Source organism: Aspergillus brasiliensis (assembly GCF_001889945.1).
Source record: "Aspergillus brasiliensis CBS 101740 unplaced genomic scaffold ASPBRscaffold_9, whole genome shotgun sequence".
Taxonomy (NCBI): Eukaryota; Fungi; Ascomycota; class Eurotiomycetes; order Eurotiales; family Aspergillaceae; genus Aspergillus; species Aspergillus brasiliensis.
The window spans coordinates 1,291,716-1,313,662 of NW_027137450.1; the positions used below are offsets into that span (position 1 = coordinate 1,291,716).

The 21,947-nt window shown below is 50.3% G+C and overlaps 8 protein-coding genes and 1 non-coding gene across 9 annotated transcripts; 4 read left to right on the plus strand and 5 right to left on the minus strand.

Annotated features, from left to right (window-relative positions):
* Positions 1-2,563: 2,563 nt before the first annotated feature.
* ASPBRDRAFT_32104 (carboxylesterase/lipase family protein) lies at positions 2,564-4,222 on the plus strand (the record flags this gene model as incomplete). Its single annotated transcript, XM_067622981.1, has 1 exon — positions 2,564-4,222. The coding sequence occupies one exon, from the start codon at positions 2,564-2,566 to the stop codon at positions 4,220-4,222; it is 1,659 nt and encodes a 552-aa protein (XP_067477485.1).
* Positions 4,223-4,368: 146 nt separating this feature from the next.
* ASPBRDRAFT_181947 (Zn(II)2Cys6 transcription factor) lies at positions 4,369-6,784 on the minus strand. Its single transcript, XM_067619964.1, has 6 exons — positions 6,704-6,784; positions 6,516-6,644; positions 6,401-6,466; positions 6,208-6,339; positions 5,842-6,158; positions 4,369-5,782 (listed from the first exon to the last, which is right to left on the minus strand). Exons 1-6 carry the CDS (start codon positions 6,757-6,759, stop codon positions 4,437-4,439), a joined length of 2,046 nt encoding a protein of 681 aa, XP_067477486.1. The 5' UTR covers positions 6,760-6,784; the 3' UTR covers positions 4,369-4,436.
* A 217-nt stretch (positions 6,785-7,001) lies between these two features.
* Positions 7,002-8,725, minus strand: ASPBRDRAFT_181949 (NAD(P)/FAD-dependent oxidoreductase). The gene is made up of 3 exons (XM_067619965.1): positions 8,392-8,725; positions 7,358-8,343; positions 7,002-7,297 (listed from the first exon to the last, which is right to left on the minus strand). The coding sequence occupies exons 1-3, from the start codon at positions 8,509-8,511 to the stop codon at positions 7,105-7,107; spliced, it is 1,299 nt and encodes a 432-aa protein (XP_067477487.1). The 5' UTR covers positions 8,512-8,725; the 3' UTR covers positions 7,002-7,104.
* A 329-nt stretch (positions 8,726-9,054) lies between these two features.
* Positions 9,055-9,140, minus strand: ASPBRDRAFT_t198. Its single transcript has one exon. It is a non-coding gene; the product is annotated as a tRNA-Tyr (tRNA).
* Positions 9,141-9,428: 288 nt separating this feature from the next.
* ASPBRDRAFT_208862 (uncharacterized protein) lies at positions 9,429-11,174 on the plus strand. The gene is made up of 3 exons (XM_067621847.1): positions 9,429-10,117; positions 10,179-10,407; positions 10,463-11,174. Exons 1-3 carry the CDS (start codon positions 9,917-9,919, stop codon positions 10,831-10,833), a joined length of 801 nt encoding a protein of 266 aa, XP_067477488.1. The 5' UTR covers positions 9,429-9,916; the 3' UTR covers positions 10,834-11,174.
* A 72-nt stretch (positions 11,175-11,246) lies between these two features.
* On the minus strand, positions 11,247-11,697 carry ASPBRDRAFT_83821 (uncharacterized protein; the record flags this gene model as incomplete). Its single annotated transcript, XM_067629494.1, has 2 exons — positions 11,247-11,382; positions 11,438-11,697. Coding segments are annotated over 2 exons (396 nt in total), but the record flags the coding sequence as incomplete, so codon positions are not given.
* A 3,046-nt stretch (positions 11,698-14,743) lies between these two features.
* Positions 14,744-16,664, plus strand: ASPBRDRAFT_130054 (uncharacterized protein; the record flags this gene model as incomplete). The annotated part of the gene is made up of 3 exons (XM_067618195.1): positions 14,744-14,982; positions 15,036-15,649; positions 15,730-16,664. 3 exons carry the CDS (start codon positions 14,744-14,746, stop codon positions 16,662-16,664), a joined length of 1,788 nt encoding a protein of 595 aa, XP_067477490.1.
* A 1,202-nt stretch (positions 16,665-17,866) lies between these two features.
* On the plus strand, positions 17,867-19,395 carry ASPBRDRAFT_76780 (uncharacterized protein). Its single transcript, XM_067629333.1, has 4 exons — positions 17,867-18,435; positions 18,503-18,721; positions 18,785-18,903; positions 18,962-19,395. The coding sequence occupies exons 1-4, from the start codon at positions 17,949-17,951 to the stop codon at positions 19,286-19,288; spliced, it is 1,152 nt and encodes a 383-aa protein (XP_067477491.1). The 5' UTR covers positions 17,867-17,948; the 3' UTR covers positions 19,289-19,395.
* A 58-nt stretch (positions 19,396-19,453) lies between these two features.
* On the minus strand, positions 19,454-21,770 carry ASPBRDRAFT_181960 (Zn(II)2Cys6 transcription factor domain-containing protein). The gene is made up of 4 exons (XM_067619966.1): positions 21,245-21,770; positions 20,677-21,192; positions 20,487-20,630; positions 19,454-20,440 (listed from the first exon to the last, which is right to left on the minus strand). The coding sequence occupies exons 1-4, from the start codon at positions 21,302-21,304 to the stop codon at positions 19,673-19,675; spliced, it is 1,488 nt and encodes a 495-aa protein (XP_067477492.1). The 5' UTR covers positions 21,305-21,770; the 3' UTR covers positions 19,454-19,672.
* Positions 21,771-21,947: the final 177 nt, after the last annotated feature.

Here is a 21,947-nt window from a genome sequence, read left to right on the forward strand (position 1 = left end):
CATCCGAAAAGTCAGTTCAAGCGCCGTTCTGGATGATATAGATGGCATCTAGCACAAGACCTATGGCTGAAGCATGCAGCAGAGAAGGTGAAATGCAGCATATAGCCCGTCAGTAACTTGAAAAGAGTACATACGACCACAGGGTGTGGAAAACAGGGCTTCCCGTCCGCTCAGCCGTACTTAAGCCACACGCCGGGAGGTTAGTAGTTGGGTGGGTGACCACCAGCGAATCCCTTCTGTTGTATGTTTTCTATCTGTTTTCTCTTTTAATTTTTTTTTCAGTATTTGTTCTTCAATTTGCATAACATTTTTTTTTATTTTAATTTTTTTCCTTCCTTTTTTTGCTACCTCAACCAAGCGGATAGGTATACAAGTTGATAGCCCTACAGATATTGGAATCATCCCTCACATAAAAAAAAAAAAAAAAGATATAGTCAGTCAATTCTGTGCCTGATGTTTTACATCAACCTTAAAATGCACACACACTTCTACATAAGCATAAATCCCGTTGCCACGCGCTAAGAGGCTAAGACTGTAAGACAGCTACTATGATACTATCTATAGACCATAAGCGCCATTTAGGTTGTCACCTTATCTTCTGGAACAAGAGAACGGGCCTGCTCCACTCTTAGCAACTGACAGCGAGGGCGTTCCGCTTGCCGGTACCTTGCATTGACCTGCCTTAGTAGTTAGTAATATGTAACCCATAGTTATAGTCTATGGTTCAATGAATTCTGTGTTGAAGGGATATCATCCAGTCCAGAACGCTTTCCAATGTGTTCCTTGTGTTCTGACATCGGCTCTGGGATGGTCTACAGCTGTATAGGAACCCAATTTGACAACAGTCGGAATTCATCCCAACTTGGCAACAAATTATCAGTCGTCTTTATCCTGCGCTATCACCCTCTCAAATTTCCGATGGATCGAACTCCATTTTGGCTCTGCAGTCAAATGTTATCTCGGACATGGAACGACATTTCATGGTTAGTTCCTGTGCCGAACAAAGATTGCAGCTCCATTCCTGTCTGTGACAAGTGGACGTTGAGATCTCTAGCTTGTGGTCACTTGAAAAACAAATGCTATTCTTGATTCGTATGGACTATGTGCAGATTCCGATAAGGAAGTGTACAATAACACGCACATACATACCTAGTAAACACATCCGTTCTTCGGATTTAGATGAAACATCCATTTTCTTAGATGCTTCTAGAATCCAACATCCCGTTCTCCGCAGGGTAGACGAGTACTTGTGTCCGAGACAGCGAAACACCTTAAGAGATTGCATGGTTAATCTCCTGGTATGGCTTCCAAAACAAGACTACATGGCTATTGTGATAATAACGCGTATACACAAGAGCCGCCGCTCAAGATAGGCAGCAGTGAAGGTCAATTTGCGCGATTTGTTCCCAGTAGATCGAGAGCGTTGTGGTGAATCTGGGCCAAGCTTCGTAGCCGGATTGAACCCGCCCCCAGTTACCCGATTAGGGGGCAGTTTGCGAGGCTATGTGCGGGCTCTCGGGGATCTTCTCTCGGGGATATCATCTCGGTGGTATTACCTCGGGAACATCCTGCGCATCCGCTCGGATCCATTTCAGGGTTTGCCCAACCCATCTCGCTCTTGCGGGGAATCTCGGCCGCATCTGCCACAATCAGTAGGCAGGAATGGCGATCATCTGGCGGGGGTTGCATCGCCAGTCACCACTGTTCACGGTTTCACCCTCTCTGCAATAATTGGAACTGTCTGTACTCTGCAGCACCCCAGACTGAAACGCGCGGCCAAGGTGGGGACTTTGTGAAGATTCAACTACGTTGCAGGTGCCGAACAGGCTGCGGGTCTTAACATTATCAATCTTCAGTCCCGGAAATTGGCAACTTTCCAAGGCCAAGGTTCAATTGCCAGGGAGTCAGTAATGCCTTCATTCTCACCCGGATTCTGCTATTATGAATGCTCTATCTGGTTCATAGTATGCACACAGGCACACGAAATAGATTAAGCACGGGAGTCGACCTTCTTGCTAGTGATAGGCTACATGATACTCAAGCGTAGCTCTAGCCCTTTCTGTGATCGGCAGGGGTGCGGAGGAAATTATAGATTGGCCTGCCCTCGGCCTCGGTCTGCAGAACCGGCAGTGTCTCCGCCACCTCTGCCAAAGTCTACCTTCCTCCTCATGTAGATACCTTGAGACAAGTATCCTCATCGCAACTGCGCAATGTACTCGCTAATGCATATGTTCCTGCCTTGGTCGTCATCAGTTGGCGTAGTCAATTGAAGTCTCCACCTGGACGCGCTCCGTCCCGTGGAGATTTTACAAGGCGTCGCACTCACACGGTCAAACCACCTTCGGCGTTATCGGAAACGGCAGGGCTTGCATCATCCCATTGCTTGAGATCCATTAAGCTCATTCCATCTCTTCTTCCAAGTGGGTCTTCATGTCCGTCCCTGGAACGTCTGTTGCAGATGCACCTGCAGTCGAACCTATTTATATGCCGATCGCCTCCCAGCTTGCTTGTCTTTTTCCTCATCATCCCTCCTCTCCATTCCACACTGTTTGATTTCCCCGGCATGCCCTCCTTCACTACCAAGGGCCTCGCCTCCGTGGCCCTGGGCGCTGCAGTCGCCCAGGCTCAGCTCTGGGATCAGGTTATCCAGACAAACTACGGTCCTGTCAAGGGCTTCAAGTACTTCACCAACGAGACTGTTCTCCAGAAGTACTTCGGTACCACGGAGTCCAACGTCACCGCGTTCCTGGGTATCCCCTTCGCTGCCGACACGGGCTACCAGAACCGCTGGAAGCCTCCCCAGCCCCGTGAGCCCTGGAACGAGACCCTGGAAGCCACCTCTTTTGGCCCTGCGTGTCCCAGCAATTACGCGACTAACATCAGCGAGGACTGCCTCAGCCTGAACCTCTGGACCAATGCTGGCTCTGCTGACGCCAAGCTCCCCGTCATCGTCTGGAACCAGGGTTCCGACGAGACTAGTGACGATGCCTGGTGGTACGGCGGTGGTATGGCTATGAAGGATGTTATCCTCATCTCCTTCAACCGTCGTGACGATGCATTCGGCTACCTCGCCACCCCCGAGCTCAACGCTGAGGGTCTTGCTGCCACCGGCCACAACACCTCCGGCAACTACGGTGTCCTGGATCAACTGGAGGTTCTCAAGTGGGTTCAGAAGAACATCGCCAACTTCGGTGGTGATCCTGACCGGGTGACCGTCGCTGGTCAGTCCTTCGGTTCCTCTCAGGTCTATCACGCCGTCAACAGCCCTCTCTTCTCCGGCTACTTCCACGGTGCGATCTCTGAGTCTGGTATCCGCTACCCCTACGACCCCCTGCTCGCCGGTCTGGCCACCTCCTACGTCAACATGTCCACCGCCATCACCCACAGCATGGACTACATGAGCGCGCACAACGTCTCCACCATTGCTGAGCTGCGTGAGCTTTCCATGGAGGAACTCCTCGTCGGCTCCCAGGACCGTGTCAACGACACCTGGATCTGGTGGGTTACTGCTCTCTCCGCCGGCTACCCCCTGATCTTCAAGCCCGTCCTGGATGACTACGTCCTTCCCTCCACGTACCTCGAGACCCTCATCAACGGCCCTGCCAACGACGTCCCCGTCATCACCGGTAACACCAAGGACGAGTCCGGCGCCTCCACCACCACCGACTACACGGTCCACGAATACCTCAACTACACCTCCCTGAAGTACGGCGACCTCTTCCCCCGCTACATCAAGCTCTACCCCACCGACGACAACGCCACCACCGCCGATCGGTCCTGGAACGCCGCCGCCCGTGATGCCTCCCTCATCGGCTCCTGGGCCTACGCCACCGACTGGTACAAGGCCGCCGAGTCTCCCTTCTACACCTACTACTGGACCCACGCTCCCCCGGGCCAGTCCGCGGGTGCCTTCCACCAGTCCGAGATCATGTACGCCCTGAACGCTCTCTACGCCAACGCCGACACCTACCCCTTCACCGAGGTCGACTACGAGATCGGGGAGAAGATGTCCGCCTACTGGGCTAACTTCGCCAAGACCCTCAACCCTAACCTCGGTGGCTCCTACACCGGAAAGGGTAGCCTGCCTCACTGGAGCCCCAACAGCCCCAACGGCACCCAGATCGTCATGGAGCTGGGTAACTACTTTGGCAATGTTCCCATTGCTCATCCTGACCAGGTCAAGCTCATCATGGACTGGTTCCACCAGCAGATCCCTTACTAAATGATGAGCGTGTGCTGTATGCATCTGTGGAGCCGTGCTCCCACATAGCTGACACGACACACTTGATCTGTCTGTCTATTTGACAATCTGTCACTATATTCGCTTCTTATATTCTAAGATTTTGATATTACATTTTGTACATCAATCAGATCCTTATTTTATTTTCCAATACTCCGTAGTACTTATCTGTGTCACATGAATAAATAGTAAGCACTCAAAGCGCCCACGTAAACTCCCCATCCCCCAACTGCCCAAACAACTCATCCAACGACAACTGCTCCAACTCATGCGCATGCACATCCGACATGAACCCACTACCACCACCACTCTCAACACTGCTACCACCTATATCCCTCCCCCCATGCCCCACCGACGGCTCATCCTCACTAAGCGGATGCATAAACTGCGTGGTAACGCGCATTCTCGCCCCGGGGGCAGCCGACACCAACGACGCGGACGTCGTCTCGCTCGGACAAATCTTCGGATCCAGTAGATCCCAGAACAGCGAGGGCTGGATCGTGATCGTCGTTCCTTTCGTCACCGTCGCAGCAGCAGCAGCTTGATGCTCAGTAGATACGGACGGATTGGTAGTAGTAGTTGCGACAAGAGAAGCTGACGACTGAAGTGCCTGAAGAGTCTTCAACCTATGAGACACATGAGGCCAGACCGTCGATGACATTCGCGATAACAATCTCTCTGCGATGAGGAGATGGCCTCGTGCTTTTTCTCCGATTCCTCTGTCTCTCGCGAATTGGAATATCCATGATATGGACGCAGTGGCTGCGACGAGGTGGGCTATTAATGGGTCGTGGAGGGGTAGGTCGAAGTTCTCCCATGCTTGGATTAGGCGAAATACCCATTCGGAGTGGAATAAGGCGTGGTCGACTGTTTGTTGGAGGAAGAGGCGGGATTGGGAGACGCCGCGGTTGCCGCGGAGGATGACGAGGTGGATGAAGGGGTGGTTTTGGATGGCGACTAGGGCGTGGCAGGAGATTTGCATGGATATCCAGGAGGTCCAGTATTCTTGGTGAGTGGAGATGTCGGCGCGGGTGCGTTTGGTGAAGGCGACGTTGCGGAGGAGGTGGGTGTCGGGGAGTTGGGTTTCGTGTTCGTTGCGGCGGTGGTTGAGTTTGGAGTAGGTCGAGGATAGGGACCAGGGCGTTTCTTCGTTGAGGTTCGGGTTGGTGCGTAGGCTGTGCAGGTAGGAGGCGGTTTCGCCCCAGATTGTTATTAGTTGGATGGCGTAGGCGACTATGCCGAGGTCGTTGGTGTTGGTTGGGTCGGTGGTGTCGAAGAGGTCGGTGTGTGGGGGGGATATGGAGGGGAGTGGAGGTGGGAGTGGCGCGCTGGGGGGGTAGGGGTATTCGGGGGTGGTTGGGGTTTGTGGTGATGGGATGGAGAGTTGGGGAGTGAAGATGCTTTCGAGGATCCGTATGCTCCAGTGACAGCGGGCGATGGTGAGGTCTCTGGCTTCTGTTGTGTTGTTATGTTGCAGGCTGCGAAATGCTTGGAGTCGGGATGCCATCCCGATTGTCATGCAGGCTTGTGCTTCTTTGCCTTCTGTTTGGGAGTCAAAAGGTGTTTTATGTCAATTGGGATATGTCAATCAGGATATGTACCTTTGATGTGCCGTAGGGCTAGCAGACACAGTGACTGTAGTACTTCCACTCGTGGTATGCCTTCGACGGCCATCTTCACAACTACCTGTTCGGCAGACTGGGAATAGAAGTTTCGAGCATCTGTCTCCTTACTATGGTAGAATTCATGGCTTGAGAACGGTAAAATCAACGCTAAGAAGCTCCACAGAAGAAAGTCCGGCGCTTTGGTCAAGTCCGACTGGAGTGTATTCATGTCGAACAACGGTAGTGGCTGCAGGTGTAGCACTTTCCGGTACACCTCTGTGAAGTGTTCTAATGTCTCCGTTGGCGGATGTGGGCTTGTCTAGTCAGTAGGATTCTGATATCTGGTGGCACTAGGGCACTTGCTTTGTTGGTGAAAACATAGAGATATCACTAGGACTTTCTCGCACGGGAACCGGCCAATCCAATTCCCTCTGCGGTGTATTATTGCTCTCAGGAGTCCCCGGCGTTGGGTCGCCATTTCTACTGGGACGTGAGCTTTAGATACATCAGTTAGTCATACAGGGAGGACATTATGTAGGGCTTGAGATATGCACACCAGAGAGCGCCGTACAAGTCATTGACCTGTGATTCAAGTATCCGTAGCCGGTCTTGGGTAGCTCTTCTAGTTTGATGTTAGGAAGAGTTGCATACGAGCTGCATGGAATATATACGCATAAGCCTTCGTAACCCTGCCGGACGCAACATTTGCTCGATCCCTCAGTGAATACACACATTGGTGATTTAGCCTTTGGCAGGTAGAGCAAACCGGCCTCTCCCCGGGACATTTCGTCTTTCTTCGTCTGTCATAGAGCCAGTCAGACTAAGTACTTCCTAGTGAGCAGTAGTGAGCAGGCCTTACCGACATGGCTCGCAGGCCTGTCGACTCCGTTCTCGGGGTTCAGAGGATCGATCCATGCTGCCGGTGACTTGACTATCCCGCCATCTACTCCTGCCATTAGCCGGGGATGTAGCCGATCCATCTCGGCGTCGGAGCAATTTCCGAGCTGTTTTTCCCGACCACGTGAGCGGAGGACTTGCCACGTGCTCGTCGACTGGAGCTAATCCGGTCCGGGCTAGTGGCGATCTCGCATAGATTTCCTTTTAGGGTGTTCGTATCTAATCTTCTCTTGGATAGGAATGTGAATATGAATCAATCTATTGTTGTAAAGGAACTTTCTTGTTCCATTTGCATCATTAACTTCGTAACCCATCAATTATGAATCGCATATGTACATCCACCACCTTCAAAGGCAATGACAATTACAATTTAGCCTTCTCATAAGGAGTCAACTCCCGTCTCGCAGGTCCGGCACGGCTCCCATCTCCCAGGAAAGTGTCATCCTGGTGCTGGTATTCCATCCGGAATCGCCACTTCTGGGCGAGATTCTCTGGCAGGTCCCGTTTAATCGCCCGCGACATGTATTCACCCAGTACGGGGAGGAACTTGAACCCACTGCACAATTGATATTAGCATTTGATCCCAGCCACGATGTGGCATAAAAGGAACACTTACTGTCCACTGCCCGCGCCTCCAATGAACAAGTTCTTGAAATCCGGGTGGTAGTCCATGATGAAATCACCGGTCGGGGTATCGGTATACCAGCAGAGAGCCAGCTTCTCATATGGCCGATCAGCCAGTTCAGGCAGAATCTCGCGCAGTCCTTCCCGAAGTCTGTGCTCACCATCTGCGGGAACGAAGTTGATGCGCTCGCGAGGTGGAATCAATGGGGGAGTTGAGATGTTACTCTTCGCGAGGGTGAACTCTCCCTCCCGCGGAGTCCGGGTATATCCCCATCCGTGCACAGCCATCTTCAGCAGGCCGGTATCTTCATGAGGAGGAAAGTTGAACCAGCCCGACGAGAAGTTGATGTAGATCGGAAGATCTTGGTACTTTTTCACCTCCTCCGGCGTGAGACGCATGAATCCCAGGACCTGGGCAGTAGCAATGGTAGAGTTGTACATAGGGACTAGACTAGATCCCCATGCACCGGCTGCCAGGATGAAGTGATCGCCCGATATGGGACTTCCGACGAGGGTTCGTGCCGCCTTGATATTCTTGTCGGAATCGGTGTCGAACCCAATAACCGTGCCTCGACGGCCGCAGACGAAGGAAACGCCAGCCTCAAAGCAGTCGTCACGAAGCTGACTGATGGCCTTGTTGGCGTCTGCCCATCCAGCTTGGTTGTTTTGGTACCCAGAAAATGGAGGTGCAGCTAATTCTCCGCTAAGGACAGGGTGTAACCGCTTCGCGTGGGCCGCGTCGGCTACGTGAGTCCATGGGAGGCTATACCTGTTGAGGGCTGCTTTGGTCCTCTCCATCCAGGAGTCTTTGGTAGGGGCCATGCTTCCTGTCAGGATGAACGGTCTGGGGTAGAAGATGCCCCGGTATTTGGGCTCCTGCCATTTCAGATAGGCTGCGTGAGAGATACGCAAGTAATCATCGTCGGCATAGTCAAATCGGATAATCCGAGAAATGTCGGAGCTGGACCCATCCGCAACCTGAGCTTATTAGAGGTGGTATGCACTGCGCGGGACACTGGAACTTACTGGTGGCATGTGTCGGTCAAGAACCGTAATATTCTTGTAGCCCTCGGAGGCGAGCTGGTAGGCTGTGGTGAGGCCAAATACGCCTGCACCGATGATCACAATACTGCTTTCTTTATCCATGACTAATTGTATACTTGGATAAGCGATGGAATGCTTGGAAGGTGAATATTCCCTGGTGGAGCAATGATTGTTCGATCAAAGCTTTCATTACTCCCTAAATAACTATGAGCGGAGGCCAAAATGTCCTCCGATCCGCTCACGTGGTCGGCTATCGGACTGGCTTGGGTCGGTCGCCTAGCTGAATTGTGAACAGTAGGCTTGTCTGGTGGCAGGCCCTCTATGATCCACGGTTGACTGTTGTGGACGTGACGCTAAGCCAGAGGTGCAGCCATCTTAAGTGCCTGACCGGAAAACTGGATATCCCGACGCCTCCGACACCGATAGTTGATGAAACCTTAATGCGTTTGCCACATTCTCAGCGGCTTCGTTTATCACTCGATTCATTTCAGGTCGATCGGGTTGATCGATAGTTAAGTTATGAGTAATTCAAATGATGCGGTTGTAGTTTTCTTTGAAATTACTTCTTGCTTCGTGTGGTCGTGGTGAATGTATATGCGGACGGAGCAAAAAAATAGAAAAAAAAAAAAAGCAAAAAAGAAGATGTCCCCCGACCCGGAATCGAACCAGGGATTTTCCGGTTACAATTAACCATTACAGCCGGACGCCATAACCAACTAGACCATCAGGGGTTATCTGTTAGCAATGGTCTTTGCTTACATTTATATACCACTCCTATTCATTCAAAATCGACCCATTTTTGTTTAGCAACCACGACCACCTCTGTGCAAATGACCTGGGCGATAGCCTGCCCAGAAGTGATTCAAAAATGGTCCGACAGGTGTTTTTAAGAAATCATAGCATCTCTAGTGCCCTTTTGGGTTACTAATGTGTTCATTTCTTGCTTGAAACTTGTTGTTCGCTCCGCATTGTTTATGCCTCGATTGTACCATGTGAAAATATATATTTGGCTGGCTCACTTTTCTATGCCAGGAGACAACAAAGATGAGAACAGGCGACCCAATCAACAGATCAACCAATACAAGACCACACCAAACTAGTAAATGATCCGGGAAGGCGCTCACTGTGTCGGATCTGTGTCCAGGGTTTGGTGATTCATGACTACTGCCTTAGGCATCAATACGGGAACATGGGCGGGGATCGGCTAATGACGTTGGAATGGTTGGAATGTTGGGTTGTGGTGACCCTGAACAGTATGTGTGTCTCTCCCTCCATATCAAAAACATATAGACCAAGAAGGATTGTACACAGCATTCCTACCATTCATCCGCAGCCTGTTGATGGGCAAGCGGTTGTCGCGCAGGCCAGAAATGGCGTCATGTGACCACATTCATGAAAACCCCCTCTTCCTTTCCACTAGTTAACCTGGCAGTCGACCACTCGTCCATACTAATTTCATCGAAACGACACCATTACCGAATGAGCCCCATATCTAAACGTGCGAAGCATGAATCCTCCCCAAGTCAATGAGCAGAACGTGATATTCTCTCCAGCGCTTGACCCGCTCTCAGTCGGTGACTTAAACGAGGGGCCACAACCTCCCCAGGAAATATCCAGGGTGCTATCGATTTTGACAGATGCTGGAATACCTTGTTGCTTCGTCCAAGAGCAAGCGCTAATCTACTATGGAACATCGCGCGTACCACGTGTACGTTCAGACCTTTGCCGTGTGAGAACCAGAATGAAAAGACACCTGACAACCATCCCAGGACCTAGTATTATGCATACAAGATGGGCAATTCGAACACGCGGTGGAGCTCTTTGCCTCTCGCAAAGATATCCTCGAACCCTGTGGCCCAAATCCCCTCAAATCGCCGAACTTGCTGAACCACAAGTACCCCCGGTTCAAGGCCATCGGGTGGGCTACTTTCTGGCTACTAGTGCCGGGAAACTACTGCCATCTCATTGTCGAACATGAAAACGTAGAGTGGAGCCTAGGTGGGTCACAGTACAGATACCCTTTAGCTTGGAAGAAACCGTCTAACGTCACCAGGTGGCCTGCCGTACTCCAAGCTTCCAGTCTACGTGCAAAGTGCCATTGACTCTAAAAGCCTACTAGATCTAGAGGAGTTGATTGATGGGATGGACCTCTCGGAGGAGTGGGGCCACAGAGAACTTGATCTGGAAGGTCACACTGATACAAAATGGCTGGAAGATCGCGCTCAGGCTTTTAGGGATGATGGGGTAGATGAAATGTTCATCTTTGTAGACCCTACTCCTGTTCTCCGAAGAGAGATATGGACGCACGCAATCCAAAACAAACAGAGGCGGTTAGGATGGAAGTATTTGCCGGAGACTCACGCGACTAGGTATCGGAGACACGGGTCCAAGGATCCACGTAGTGTTCTCAGACCTGGGGTATAGGTAACTACATTACGCCAACTGCCAAAGTAAAATGTGTGCCAAGAATTACGTCAAGCAGCTAGTACACCAGAGCATAATCAACGCCCAAAGAATGCTTTCCAGCGAGCAAGGGTCGCCGGGGGTACAATCTCAAGGAAAGAAGTAACATCCTCTGGATCTAAACGATCAACAGCAGCTCGGATTTCCGATCCATAGATCCGCACAAGGTGCTGAATATCCTCCATATCGGCAAGTCTTCGGCGACCAGCGAAGGCAGCCATTTTACCTCGCATGAGGAAGATGGGCGCGATTATATAGATCAATAGCACTCCGGTCCTAGTATTGATAGAAATCTGCTTTCTGTTCGCTAAAAGCTCTCGTGGACTATTCTGGTACCCTGAATATAGAGATTGTAAGACTATGAACATGTGTTGGGTAGTCACAAACTTACCACTTTCGATAAGGTCAACCTCGACAGGTAGTGCGTTTACGCAATCATCGTAATTTGGGCCGGTGCGAACGAATACCTTCAAGATATTACTGACCAGTTTGGTGTTCGGGACTATCAAACTAATAGCCACATAATGTCAGTGAGGTAACCAGAAAGCCTTAATCCCTGATATACCGTGGCTGGGCCTCCACGACCCTCCAAATGTCTCGCATTTTCCCGGGTGCTTCAAAGGCCATGTCGACGTCTCGTGTGGCTCGGTTGCTGCCCAAGAATGCGACCGCAAGTCCGCCCATCAGTCCATAGGATATTCCGGCTGCATGCAACAAACCAGCCATGAAAAAGGCAGCAGATGCGAGGTTGGCGAAGGGCACGATAGGATTCTTCTCCCTTTCTTCGTCGGAGTCATAATTCACAAGATCATATGTTGAGGCCATGTCGTATTCAGAGGCTTTGTTCTGATTGAAGGTTATCAAGAGACACGTCTGATCGGTAAAGGTAGAAGTTGAGCAACACGACACAAGGAATTCTTATGTGGCCGTCAGCCATAAGAATTGATCAATCATTCACTAATAGATGAAATATCTATTCACTGAGGATGCAAAGTGATACCATAGCCAGTCAGTTAACACCGGATTCATGCACAAAGACGCCATTCCATGACACACCACTGAGGGCAAGTCCGACATTGGTACTTTCACACAAGGCCAGGGAATGATTGGTTGGGAAACCCCAGAGATGTCCAAAGTATCAGCCAAAGGATCTGGCACGGGATCATGAATCCCTGCAGATGCTGTAAGTAAGGCATGGCGGCGCAGTGTTTGTGCATGATTAAGTGCCATCGTGGTCTGAACTTATCACCAACACACAGCTTTCACGTGAAAGGTTGGAGGTCCATGCGCATGGCCTTTAATGTCATTCACAAAATGCCAGAATCCAGCATCTACCTAATACCCGTGACATATTGATCGGAGAAAAACCTTTCTGAGCGCCCTAACCGGTACAGCCTTATATGCTACCTTTCCGGCTATAACCAACTCCCCACCCCACATTTTAAGAACCCCCCTTGTCTATTTTGAGCTTTCTATCATTGGATTGAGCTATGATGCAGCCAAAGCTCGAGCAGAAGCTTTCTATGCCCAAGTTCCTGGTATATATTCGGTGCACCTGGACCCGCTTCCTTACTCTGCAGTTTTGTCCGGCCCGAGCAACTAGATTAAATGGTCTGCCTACCTACAGTAAGCTATTTTTATGGAACCACCGGATTTGCCAGAGTCAGGCTTCCGTGTATGGCTCGCTGACCTATACCTCAGTCCTGAAGGACCTCGAAAGCACGTCTTAGCCTAGACAACCGAAGGACTCCTTGTCCACAACCTGAAATGCCACACGATACTTCCAACGCAGTCAGATGATCTCCCATGACTGAGTCTTTTCTATTAATCTGTTGTGGACGACACCACCCGCACACGAGACCTTCAACTGCGACGAGAAAGAAAACAAGCTGGGCCGACCGTCGATTCAATATGCTATCCTAATATACATCACTGTCTCACGCCTTTTACCTAACCGAAAGGACAGAAAACATGCTCTTTGGTGGATTGTCTACTCGATAACTGACTCATTCAATCTACAAAGATAGCCTGCACCTTCAGCTGGCTGCAATACAGAAAGGGGCTTTTGATCTTGATTGTTCAGGTGCTTTAACTACACAAGATTATGATATTCTCCAAGGATCCTAATTGCCGCTAATCTGTGGATTGATATTGCCACAACATGTACCAGACACTTCGTGCCCATGTGGGATCAAATAGTGTTTCTCGAGGAAAACTGAAGCCAGAGAATGCTAGATACTTTCATTGTATTCTTCCCACGGGATGGCTCTCGAGTTGACACTAGGGGTCTTGCCATACAGCTATTTGCTTGAGCAAGTGTGATCTCGCTGTTGATTTATTAGATATAGTGCGTTCATGAGTACCGGGGCAAGTCGAATTGAAGGTAGATGACCGCCTATCATGGACGATGTTGCAACAATTGAATCAATTGAACCATGAACAACTCAATCAAGATGCGGGACTACATGTGGGATACCGAGTTGCATGGTGATCAAAATTGAGATCTGACTCAAAGTCATACCCGGACAATACAGCTCAATCAGAAAGAAAATAGCACTTTGGGATGGGTGATAAAAAGGGCTATATCAGATTACATAATTGTTCAGAATGTTAACTAAATAAATGATGCATTATCTTAATAAGACATTATTCATCATTTTGGCTCGCCAATATTCTCTCGAATCGACCACATTACGATGGGTCTCAAGGGTTCATAGGTTGGAGACCAGTTCCACTATCATAGTACGTACAATCCAGGGTTTGTGGATAAGCCACGCCCAAAAACGACTGCTGAGTCAGGACATGCAGAAATAAGGTACGTAATATGCAAAGTTGTGAGCTTACTACGGAGTAAGCCGATTTAAGGTGGGTACCAGACTGATTATTGCTGTTGGCTGATCAAAACACGCTGTGTTGCCCCCAAACGGGCGCTCCGAAGAGAACAAGAGCTCAGACCGGGTATTCCGGCCATAAGCTTCTGCATGGATCACGGGATACGAGAGAGCCAAGTGAGAGTCTACCAATCGGCGTGGGCGGTGTGCGAGAGCATAAATAACAGATTGATTGCAGCTACATCCTGCCAGACCAAATGATAAGCCCAATAGTGGCCTGACAGTGCATTATTCCAGCAGCAATACGTTGATTTTCTCTCAATCGGATGTCCCGGGTTGTCAGAAGCCATCTAGCAGAGAATTTCACGCGCAACCTTTGGATCAAAGGATTGACCGGGCTGCTTTTAGCACCTATCACGGGAAGGGTAAAATTTTTTTCTTAGCGCAGAAAGCGATATTCAACACGTCTACCGACCAATCGAGCCGCTTGAAGGAAGGGCAGCTAGGCAAATCCAGGGAATCGGCGTAAAAGAAGGTGGCTCCTAGACATCAATGGCCCGGGCTGGACGGTTGCCATTGGCCGGGAGTTCACCATCCCACCCGGCATCGGCCGGTCAATTCCTCAACACGATTGGCTGTTAGCCCCACAATAGAGATTATCTGATTGCATTGGCCTGATTATCTGATGGCGCTTATCGCTGGCCCCCATTCATCCGCCCTCATTTTCTGGCATGAGCCTGGCTTCTGCGTGACACTAACGGGTTTAGTTACCATGCCATGATGCTAGACCCTCTGGCCCCAAAGAGCCATCTCCACATGAGCCATAGAACAAGGAGGAAGAAGAAAAAGTCTGATGTTGGCGCTAATGTGGACCTAAAAGCTAAGTGATTGACAGGGGAGAAGGTGGGATGATAAGATGCTACCCACTATATAACCATGCGGCGATCGGCCTTTTTCCATCCCCCTTTTTTTGGACACTCATCCCTCTCGAGTCCTCGACATTATTCATCTACCCACCCTGGATATCTCTCCCAGTTATCATGGGTGTCGTCGTCGACCGACTCAAGGGTCGCAAGACCAACCACGTCGTGGATGACCTTCAGCCAGTGGAACAGCATCCGAAAAGCAACGAGGCCGACGACCCGTCTGGTAACCCAGAGCTCTCTGAGAAAGGTGCCCAGCCCGAAGAGGTTTCCCGGGAGGCCCCGATCGGTGTCCAGAAGGCAGAGGCTGCCGCGCTTGTCTGGAGCAAGAATGCCATTTACGGCACTTATGCCTGGTAGAGAATCACAAGGAGAACATCGATAATAGCTGTGCTGATGATATACTCAGGATCTGGGTCTGCTATTTCATGCTTGCGCTTCACGAATACATCAGCACCAACGTCCTCTACTATGCCTACTCGAACTTCTCCCACGCCTCGCAGGTCACGACGGCCTATATCCTGGCCACGATCATTGGCGGTGTACTGAAGCTGCCCATTGGGAAGCTTCTCGGAATCTGGGGACGTGCGGAAGGCCTGATCGTCTTCGTTTTCGTCTACGTCCTTGGACTGATCATCCTGGCGGCATGCAACGGCCCTAATGCCTTTGCCGCGGGCTATGTCTTCTACTGGATCGGTTACGATGCTATTTACCTCATTCTGGAGATCTTCATCGCGGATACCTCCGGATTGCGTAACAGAGCCTTTGCATTTGGCTTCTCCACTACGCCTTTCATCTGCTGTGCCTTTACCGGTTCCCTTGCCGCCAACTCCTTTATCAAGACTTCGGGCTGGCGCTGGGCGTATGGCGCCTTCGCCATAATCCAGCCCTTTGTATTTGCACCCCTCATCTTCGTCTTCAAATACTACGAGCGTAAGGCCTACAAGACTGGTGTGCTGGTCCGTCAAGACAGCGGTCGGACATGGTTCCAGTCGCTGATTCATTACATTCACGAATTCGATGGTACATCCCCCCACCCTCCCTGTCCTCCTTGCAGGTCGAATGCAAGCCCTGAGCACAAATCTAACACACTTCTGAAATAGTCATCGGAGCCCTAATCCTGATGGCCGCCTTCGTGCTCTTCCTCCTCCCCTTCAGCCTCGCCAGCTACGGCCGGACGGAGTACCACAACGCCGCCTTCATCGCCGAAGTGGTCATCGGATTCGCACTTTTCTTCGCCTTCGCCGCCTGGGAGAAATGGTGCGCCCGGGTCCACTTCATCCCATACGAGCTTCTCCGCGACCGCACCGTCCTGGGCGCCTGTCTCCTCGCCGCCGTCGTCTACTTCAGCTTCTACTGCTGGGACAGCTACTTCTACTACTTCGTCATGGTCGTCTACAACCTGGACGTGACCAAAACCGGCTACATGACCTCCATCTACACCGTCGGGTCCTGCGTCTGGTCCCCCGTCTTCGGCTTCTGGATCCGCATGGTCAAGGAATTCAAGTACTCGTGTCTGTGCTTCGCCGTGCCGCTGATGTTCCTGGGGGCCGGGTTGATGATCCATTTCCGTGGGCAGGATGCGGATATCGGGTACGTGATCATGTGTCAGATCTTCATCGCTTTCTCCGGTGGTATGTTGGTCATTGGGCAGCAGATGGCGGTGATGTGTGCGTCTACGAGGGATGGGATTCCGATTCTGCTGTCCATGTTGGGCCTTTTTAATAGTATTGGCGGTGCGATTGGGTATGCGGTTTCGGCGGCGATTTATACCAATACGTTTACGGATGGGTTGCGGAGGGCGTTGCCGGCGGAGGATCAGGCGCTGTTTGAGACGTTGTACTCGGGCGGTTATTTGTCGCAGATGAAGTATGAGCCTGGGTCGGCCGTGAGGGAGGCTGTTAATTATGCCTGGGGGTATATGGAGAAGTATGAGGCTATTGCCGCGACTTGTGTGTTGGTGTTGATGTTTCCGGCCGTGGGGATGTGGAAGCATTATAATGTGGATAAGAAGCAGAATAAGGGGACGATGATCTAGAGGTGGGAGAGTCTCTTTCCGGATATAATAATACGTCCTATTCGAATATGATTTCTGTGGTAGACCCTCCTCGACTGTCTTGCCAGCCATCAGATACCCTGCTCAATCACTACTGTGATAGATGAGTTTGACTTCGAGCTATGACATCAACGTACCATAAATCATGACAACTTCCTATGTATGGGGGAGTTGCCCGTTTAGTATCGAACACTACCTGCTTGAGCAGACAAACTATGTGAAGAGTCTCGCGGGGAACTGCTTACGAGACTCGGCAAAGCAACAGAGTTACTATTTTCTTAGGTTAGAATTACATGGGAATTGCCTCCTGCATGCAGAAGTTTGCAAGAGTTCGAGCACAGCGCAAGAAGGGGTTCGAGGCCGAATAGGTCTAATTGTAAATATGTACACATTAAATTGGGATACATCCTAAAGCAAGCTATCTATAACATGGAACTACAAATTTGTAGGTAGTGTTGTGAACTTTCTTCCCTTGGATGCAACAATCCTGCAAGGGCTACTACGGACACAAATTAAATACATATTACATATTGAATCTAACTATAGTAGCATCGTATAATAGTGTAAGGCTTGTATGGGAGGCCTCATATGGATCGGAAGACTTGGTGTCAATACTCTAGAGTACTAGCACGGATGGATTTGCGGAACTTCTCAATGTAGAATTTATGTAGTTATGCAAAGTGCCTCGCATGTAGCCCTTTTAACGGCATTGCCAAGACTAAACTCTTTGATATGACAGAAAACCCCTGCCTGGAGTACAAAGGTACTCTAAAAATAACATTGCTCGCTATGGAGCTTGAATCTTGGACACTTGTGTACTGAGACTGGTTTGATGGAAAGAGCCTGGGATTAGACTCTGTAGTAGACAAGTGGTATATGCGTGATGTTCAAGGCATTGCTTTTGCCAAGTAGACCAGAATGATACATGGCTGGCTACTTGAAGCAGTAATATCAAAGTGACATCCGGCGGCAACTCCCGGATAGTTCACTTCCTAGTACCATATTTTATCTACGTGTTCAAACGAGTCCCTTTGTGCCTTGATTCAGAAAACAACAACAAAGGCTTCCGGGTCTTCCCATGTATAGGTCACATGACTACGACGCTGTGCAACGTCTATATTAGGCTTGAAAACCCCTGACGTCTCTGAATCCTATCGACTTCACATCTGTACTAGTCAGATTTACTTCCCGCAACTCCGAGTGGCCATCCGGTTGCCAGTCTTCTCAGCTATATCACAGTTTCACACTATCCTTAGATCTGTCAGTATGCGCCGTTTTGAGGGAATCACGCAGGTGGTCGAACCCGTCGAAGAGTATCGTCGGGGAGGTTACCACCCCGTTCACCTCCATGACATTTTCAATCAGAACTACGAAGTTGTCGGAAAGCTAGGCTATGGACAGTTCTCGACAGTCTGGCTCGCGGAGAATAAGACCATGACACCGCGCCATGTCGCCCTAAAGATCCTGAAAGCAGATGCGTCTGCAGACTCGAAGGAGCTTGCGATACATCGCCATCTGGCGGCCTCAGACTTTGATCATCCTGGAAGAGAACACGTCATTGAACTACTTGATCACTTTCATCATACAGGCCCGAATGGTACTCACCTATGTCTACTTTTTCCGGTGATGATCTCGGACGTACAAGAAATGATAGTTACATGGACGCCACGCCAGCCGGCATATGTACAAACTGTGTCACAGCAAACCCTCTTGGGGCTCGACTTCCTTCACAAATCTGATATTGTTCATTGTGGTAAGTCACTAAAACTGGGAGACAAGATGAAAAGTTACTAATCACCGCTTGCTGTCTGCCTGGACAGACATACAGCCCGGAAACATAATGGTATCGGTTACCGACTCGATAAATGATATCGATGACTTACTGGAGTCACCCCAGTTTAGCCCAGTCCGATGGCTTGAAGGAGTGACGAGAGATGATAGTGCCCCGCAATATTTAATGCCTTCGCAGAGACGTTACAATTCACTGAAAGATGTCCCCTACTCCAGGCTCGTGGTCAAAATAGGGGGTTTAGGTGGCGGTATGTTACCAATCTATTTCTACGCAGAAAATATGTGTTTAGTTGCTGATATTATCCTTCTAGCTCAATGGCGTCGATGGTGCGACGAGCGACCTGTAATCCCACTGTCACTACGCGCACCCGAGATTATACGCGGAACTGCATGGGACTGCACCATTGATATCTGGGCATTGGGGTGCTTGGTAAGTTTCATTTCATTGTCCAATGATAAATTGTATCTATCTGCTAATTCTGGAACAGATATTCGAACTAGCAACGAACGAGCCACTTTTTCCACTTAGTACCTTCGGTATTCCACGAGAGATAGTTGATAAAGAGCATCTCGAACTCATTGATGAGAGACTGAGTGATCCTGCCGGAATGGCTCGATTCACTATATATCTCGCCGAGCGGCTGCCGGGTGGCTTTGGAGCTGAGAATGCACAGCGTCTGGCTATGTATCTTCTATTGATGCTGCGGGTAAATCGTGAAGTACGACCATCCGCGGAGTTCTTACTAGGCCAACTATTTACTGAGGAGGGGTATCATACACTGGGAGGTTGGGATTTCTTGGCTCAATTTAGTTAGAGTTGCTCTAACACCTTCCCCATTCCGCAAGACTGAGAAGATGGTTATTTAGCTCGAGAAAGTGATTTCAAGAGCGGGTAAGCCCCCGTTCATCGACGAGAAACTAGCAAACAATAGTATAACGTGCTACACCAAAGATGGTAGTACGTCTAGCTCTGAAACATCGTCCAAGCAGTATTATTCAGCCGAGTTTAGCCTTGCGCAGCCATATCAAATGTAAATAGATGCTATGAAGCACACTAGTCTGTAACGGGCAAATTGTGCGAATCCCGTGCATGGCCTTGTCGGGTCCAATCGGGATGCGTCGGAAAAACTAGTTATATAATTGCTTATTTCCCCAGCGAGGTCGCATTACCACTACTATCATGTATCCCCTACGGTCGCTTATATCGAACTATCATGCACCGCCTCAGGTAATAACAAGAGTGACCCCCGTGGCTGTCTCTGAGCCGCGTTCCAAAACTTCCACTCCACCTGGCTCAAAAGATTGGCTATACCGAAGCCGCTCGCTGCAATGAACGGATAGACTGCTTGGCACCACAGGAATTGAGCCTGGTCTCCGCAGTCAATATAGCACTTGCATGCCTGGGACAGTGCCACGAGGAGGGCTTGTCCGGCTGACATCCGGTTCTTGGGTTGTATGCAATATGCTACGGAGCGGCAAATTTCTCTGGCATAGAATACCATGCAGCTCGGATCGGGGTCTCGCAACTGGTGCGTCTCGGTTTGGTAGATCACGCGGCGGATGAGCAGAGAGGCGACCCAATACAGGAGGTATATCTTGGCCGTTTCGAGGTTTTCGAAGGCATACGGAGCAAGATCTGGGTCCAAAGGGAGCATGCTCGGCTCCTGACTGAATACCCACCGGCTACATGGAGTGGGTTTGCCGTCCAGCCTGTGCGAGGACGTATGCAGCCAGTCTACTTGCAGACGCTCCTCAAGCTTACTGCAGCGCTGCAGTAGTGCGTGGCACTGGCATGGGGGTTCCCGACTGTGATGCGGTCGCCCGATGAGTTGGCACAGATCTCTGCGTAAAACGATGCATTCGGCAATCACTCCGAACAACCCGTCCGCCGGGCTGTCTGTCCGTCCAAGACTGAGACATTCCCCGTCCAGTGCCATACTGTATGGGGTGTTCAGAACAAACATTGCCTACATGACTGTCAGTAATCCATCGTCGAAGTCGGAATAAACTTACTGCCGCCCATTTATGTCTCCAGATGATGGCGTTGATGAGAGATTTATCATCGTATCCGGTACAGTCCTGTCGCTTCAGGATCGCTGTGGCGCCCTGTATGTGGGCAAAACAATCATGCAAGACCGTCTCGCCATTCTGCATAGTCTACATCTTGTCAGAAATAGACTTCCCTGGCCTGGAACGACCATACCTCGTAAGTCTGGAATACAATGGCCGAGTAGAGTGTGGCAGCCGTAGGCGGGCGATTGCGTTGCAAGATCCGTAGCATCGCATGAAGAGCACTATTGTAGATCTCCAAGCCATGATGCGCCAACCGATTATCCCTAGTCTTCGTCCCCAGAAACACCGAGGCCAAGCCGATGACCGATCGATCCAGCAGTTCTGATTGGCCGGCCAAGGTTGGGAAGCGCGCCATCAACAAGTACCAGGTGTCGTCCCTGCCATTCAGGGATGGGTTGGAGGCGAAGAAGGTGTGCATGAAGTTGGCAAAGAGCTGGGTGCGAGCCTCGGCACTCATATTGAAGCGAGCCGGCAAAGCCAGGGGCTTGAGCTGTCCCACCAGCTGGGGGACTGGTCGCGTGGTTTCTCCATTGCGCGCGCGTCGGGATACAAGAGTGTGGTGGATGAAGATCCGATCGTGATAACCGGGGCAAGGCGCCTTTCCTCTTTTAACGCAATTCTCGCATTCGGGCTTTTTTAGATCGCACTACTGGATTCAGCCACCGAACAGTGGTCCGATCGCAGACTTCTGGACTGACCTTGATTTTGCGCTTCTTGCAGGTTGCGCAGCCGAGCGCTGTGAAGGGGATGCCGCCCATCCTGGGAACGGAATATCTGGTGTACTCATTGCTGGGGAGGATGAGCAGCCTCGTGGATGCACGGAGATAAGAACGATCGGGGGACTCTGATCCTCAAGTGGCTCATTGGCTGGCTGATTTCACGTGCAGTCGTCAGCCTCAGTTCATCCGACACGTCACAGGGGTACTTCACAGGAGTAAGCATAGACTAGTGGTTGGTTGTACTATGTAAGTTGATTGCTGTACTCCGTATTGCCGGCTGGTGGATCGGATTTTCGGAAATATGACTTGACTGCCTCGCTGCTACACTGTCCGGCCTAGTTAACGAGATAGTTATTGAACCCTACTTAGAAAGGTGTTGGCGCACGGCCCCCGCAGGAGCTCCAGGTCGATGCCTATCCGGTAGTTAAGAACCTCAACAAGATATACTAGGCAAGGGATGATCAGGGACTGGTACTATAAATAGAGGAATTATCGGAAACCATCGGATAGGTCTGGTAGAGATCTAAAATAATAGCTCAGCTAGTTATTAAATTTATGATGATGTTAAGAATATCATTATCATCAGGATACTACTCTATCCACACAGCCAAGTGCACGGGTTCCGCAACCTATGGCCATAAGCTCCGAAGTGCACTCTCCAGGCTAGAAGTAGAATAAGATT

Bases quoted from the DNA above. Each gene is read 5' to 3' on its own strand.
- ASPBRDRAFT_76780 (XM_067629333.1), top strand. From the start codon at position 17,949: ATGCGCCGTTTTGAGGGAATCACGCAGGTGGTCGAACCCGTCGAAGAG. The intron at 18,436-18,502 runs GTAAGTCACTAA...CTGCCTGGACAG, and splicing joins ATCTGATATTGTTCATTGTG to ACATACAGCCCGGAAACATA. The intron at 18,904-18,961 runs GTAAGTTTCATT...ATTCTGGAACAG, and splicing joins TCTGGGCATTGGGGTGCTTG to ATATTCGAACTAGCAACGAA.
- ASPBRDRAFT_181949 (XM_067619965.1), bottom strand. From the start codon at position 8,511: ATGGATAAAGAAAGCAGTATTGTGATCATCGGTGCAGGCGTATTTGGC. The intron at 8,344-8,391 runs GTAAGTTCCAGT...TAATAAGCTCAG, and splicing joins TTGACCGACACATGCCACCA to GTTGCGGATGGGTCCAGCTC. The intron at 7,298-7,357 runs GTAAGTGTTCCT...TCAATTGTGCAG, and splicing joins GGAGGCGCGGGCAGTGGACA to TGGGTTCAAGTTCCTCCCCG.
- ASPBRDRAFT_181947 (XM_067619964.1), bottom strand. From the start codon at position 6,759: ATGGATCGATCCTCTGAACCCCGAGAACGGAGTCGACAGGCCTGCGAG. The intron at 6,340-6,400 runs GTGTGCATATCT...ATGTATCTAAAG, and splicing joins GACTTGTACGGCGCTCTCTG to CTCACGTCCCAGTAGAAATG. The intron at 6,159-6,207 runs GCAAGTGCCCTA...TGACTAGACAAG, and splicing joins TCTATGTTTTCACCAACAAA to CCCACATCCGCCAACGGAGA.
- ASPBRDRAFT_181960 (XM_067619966.1), bottom strand. From the start codon at position 21,304: ATGGGCGGCATCCCCTTCACAGCGCTCGGCTGCGCAACCTGCAAGAAG. The intron at 21,193-21,244 runs GTCAGTCCAGAA...TGAATCCAGTAG, and splicing joins GCAAGAAGCGCAAAATCAAG to TGCGATCTAAAAAAGCCCGA. The intron at 20,631-20,676 runs GTATGGTCGTTC...GACAAGATGTAG, and splicing joins TTGTATTCCAGACTTACGAG to ACTATGCAGAATGGCGAGAC.
- ASPBRDRAFT_208862 (XM_067621847.1), top strand. From the start codon at position 9,917: ATGAATCCTCCCCAAGTCAATGAGCAGAACGTGATATTCTCTCCAGCG. The intron at 10,118-10,178 runs GTACGTTCAGAC...CAACCATCCCAG, and splicing joins GAACATCGCGCGTACCACGT to GACCTAGTATTATGCATACA. The intron at 10,408-10,462 runs GTGGGTCACAGT...TAACGTCACCAG, and splicing joins AAACGTAGAGTGGAGCCTAG to GTGGCCTGCCGTACTCCAAG.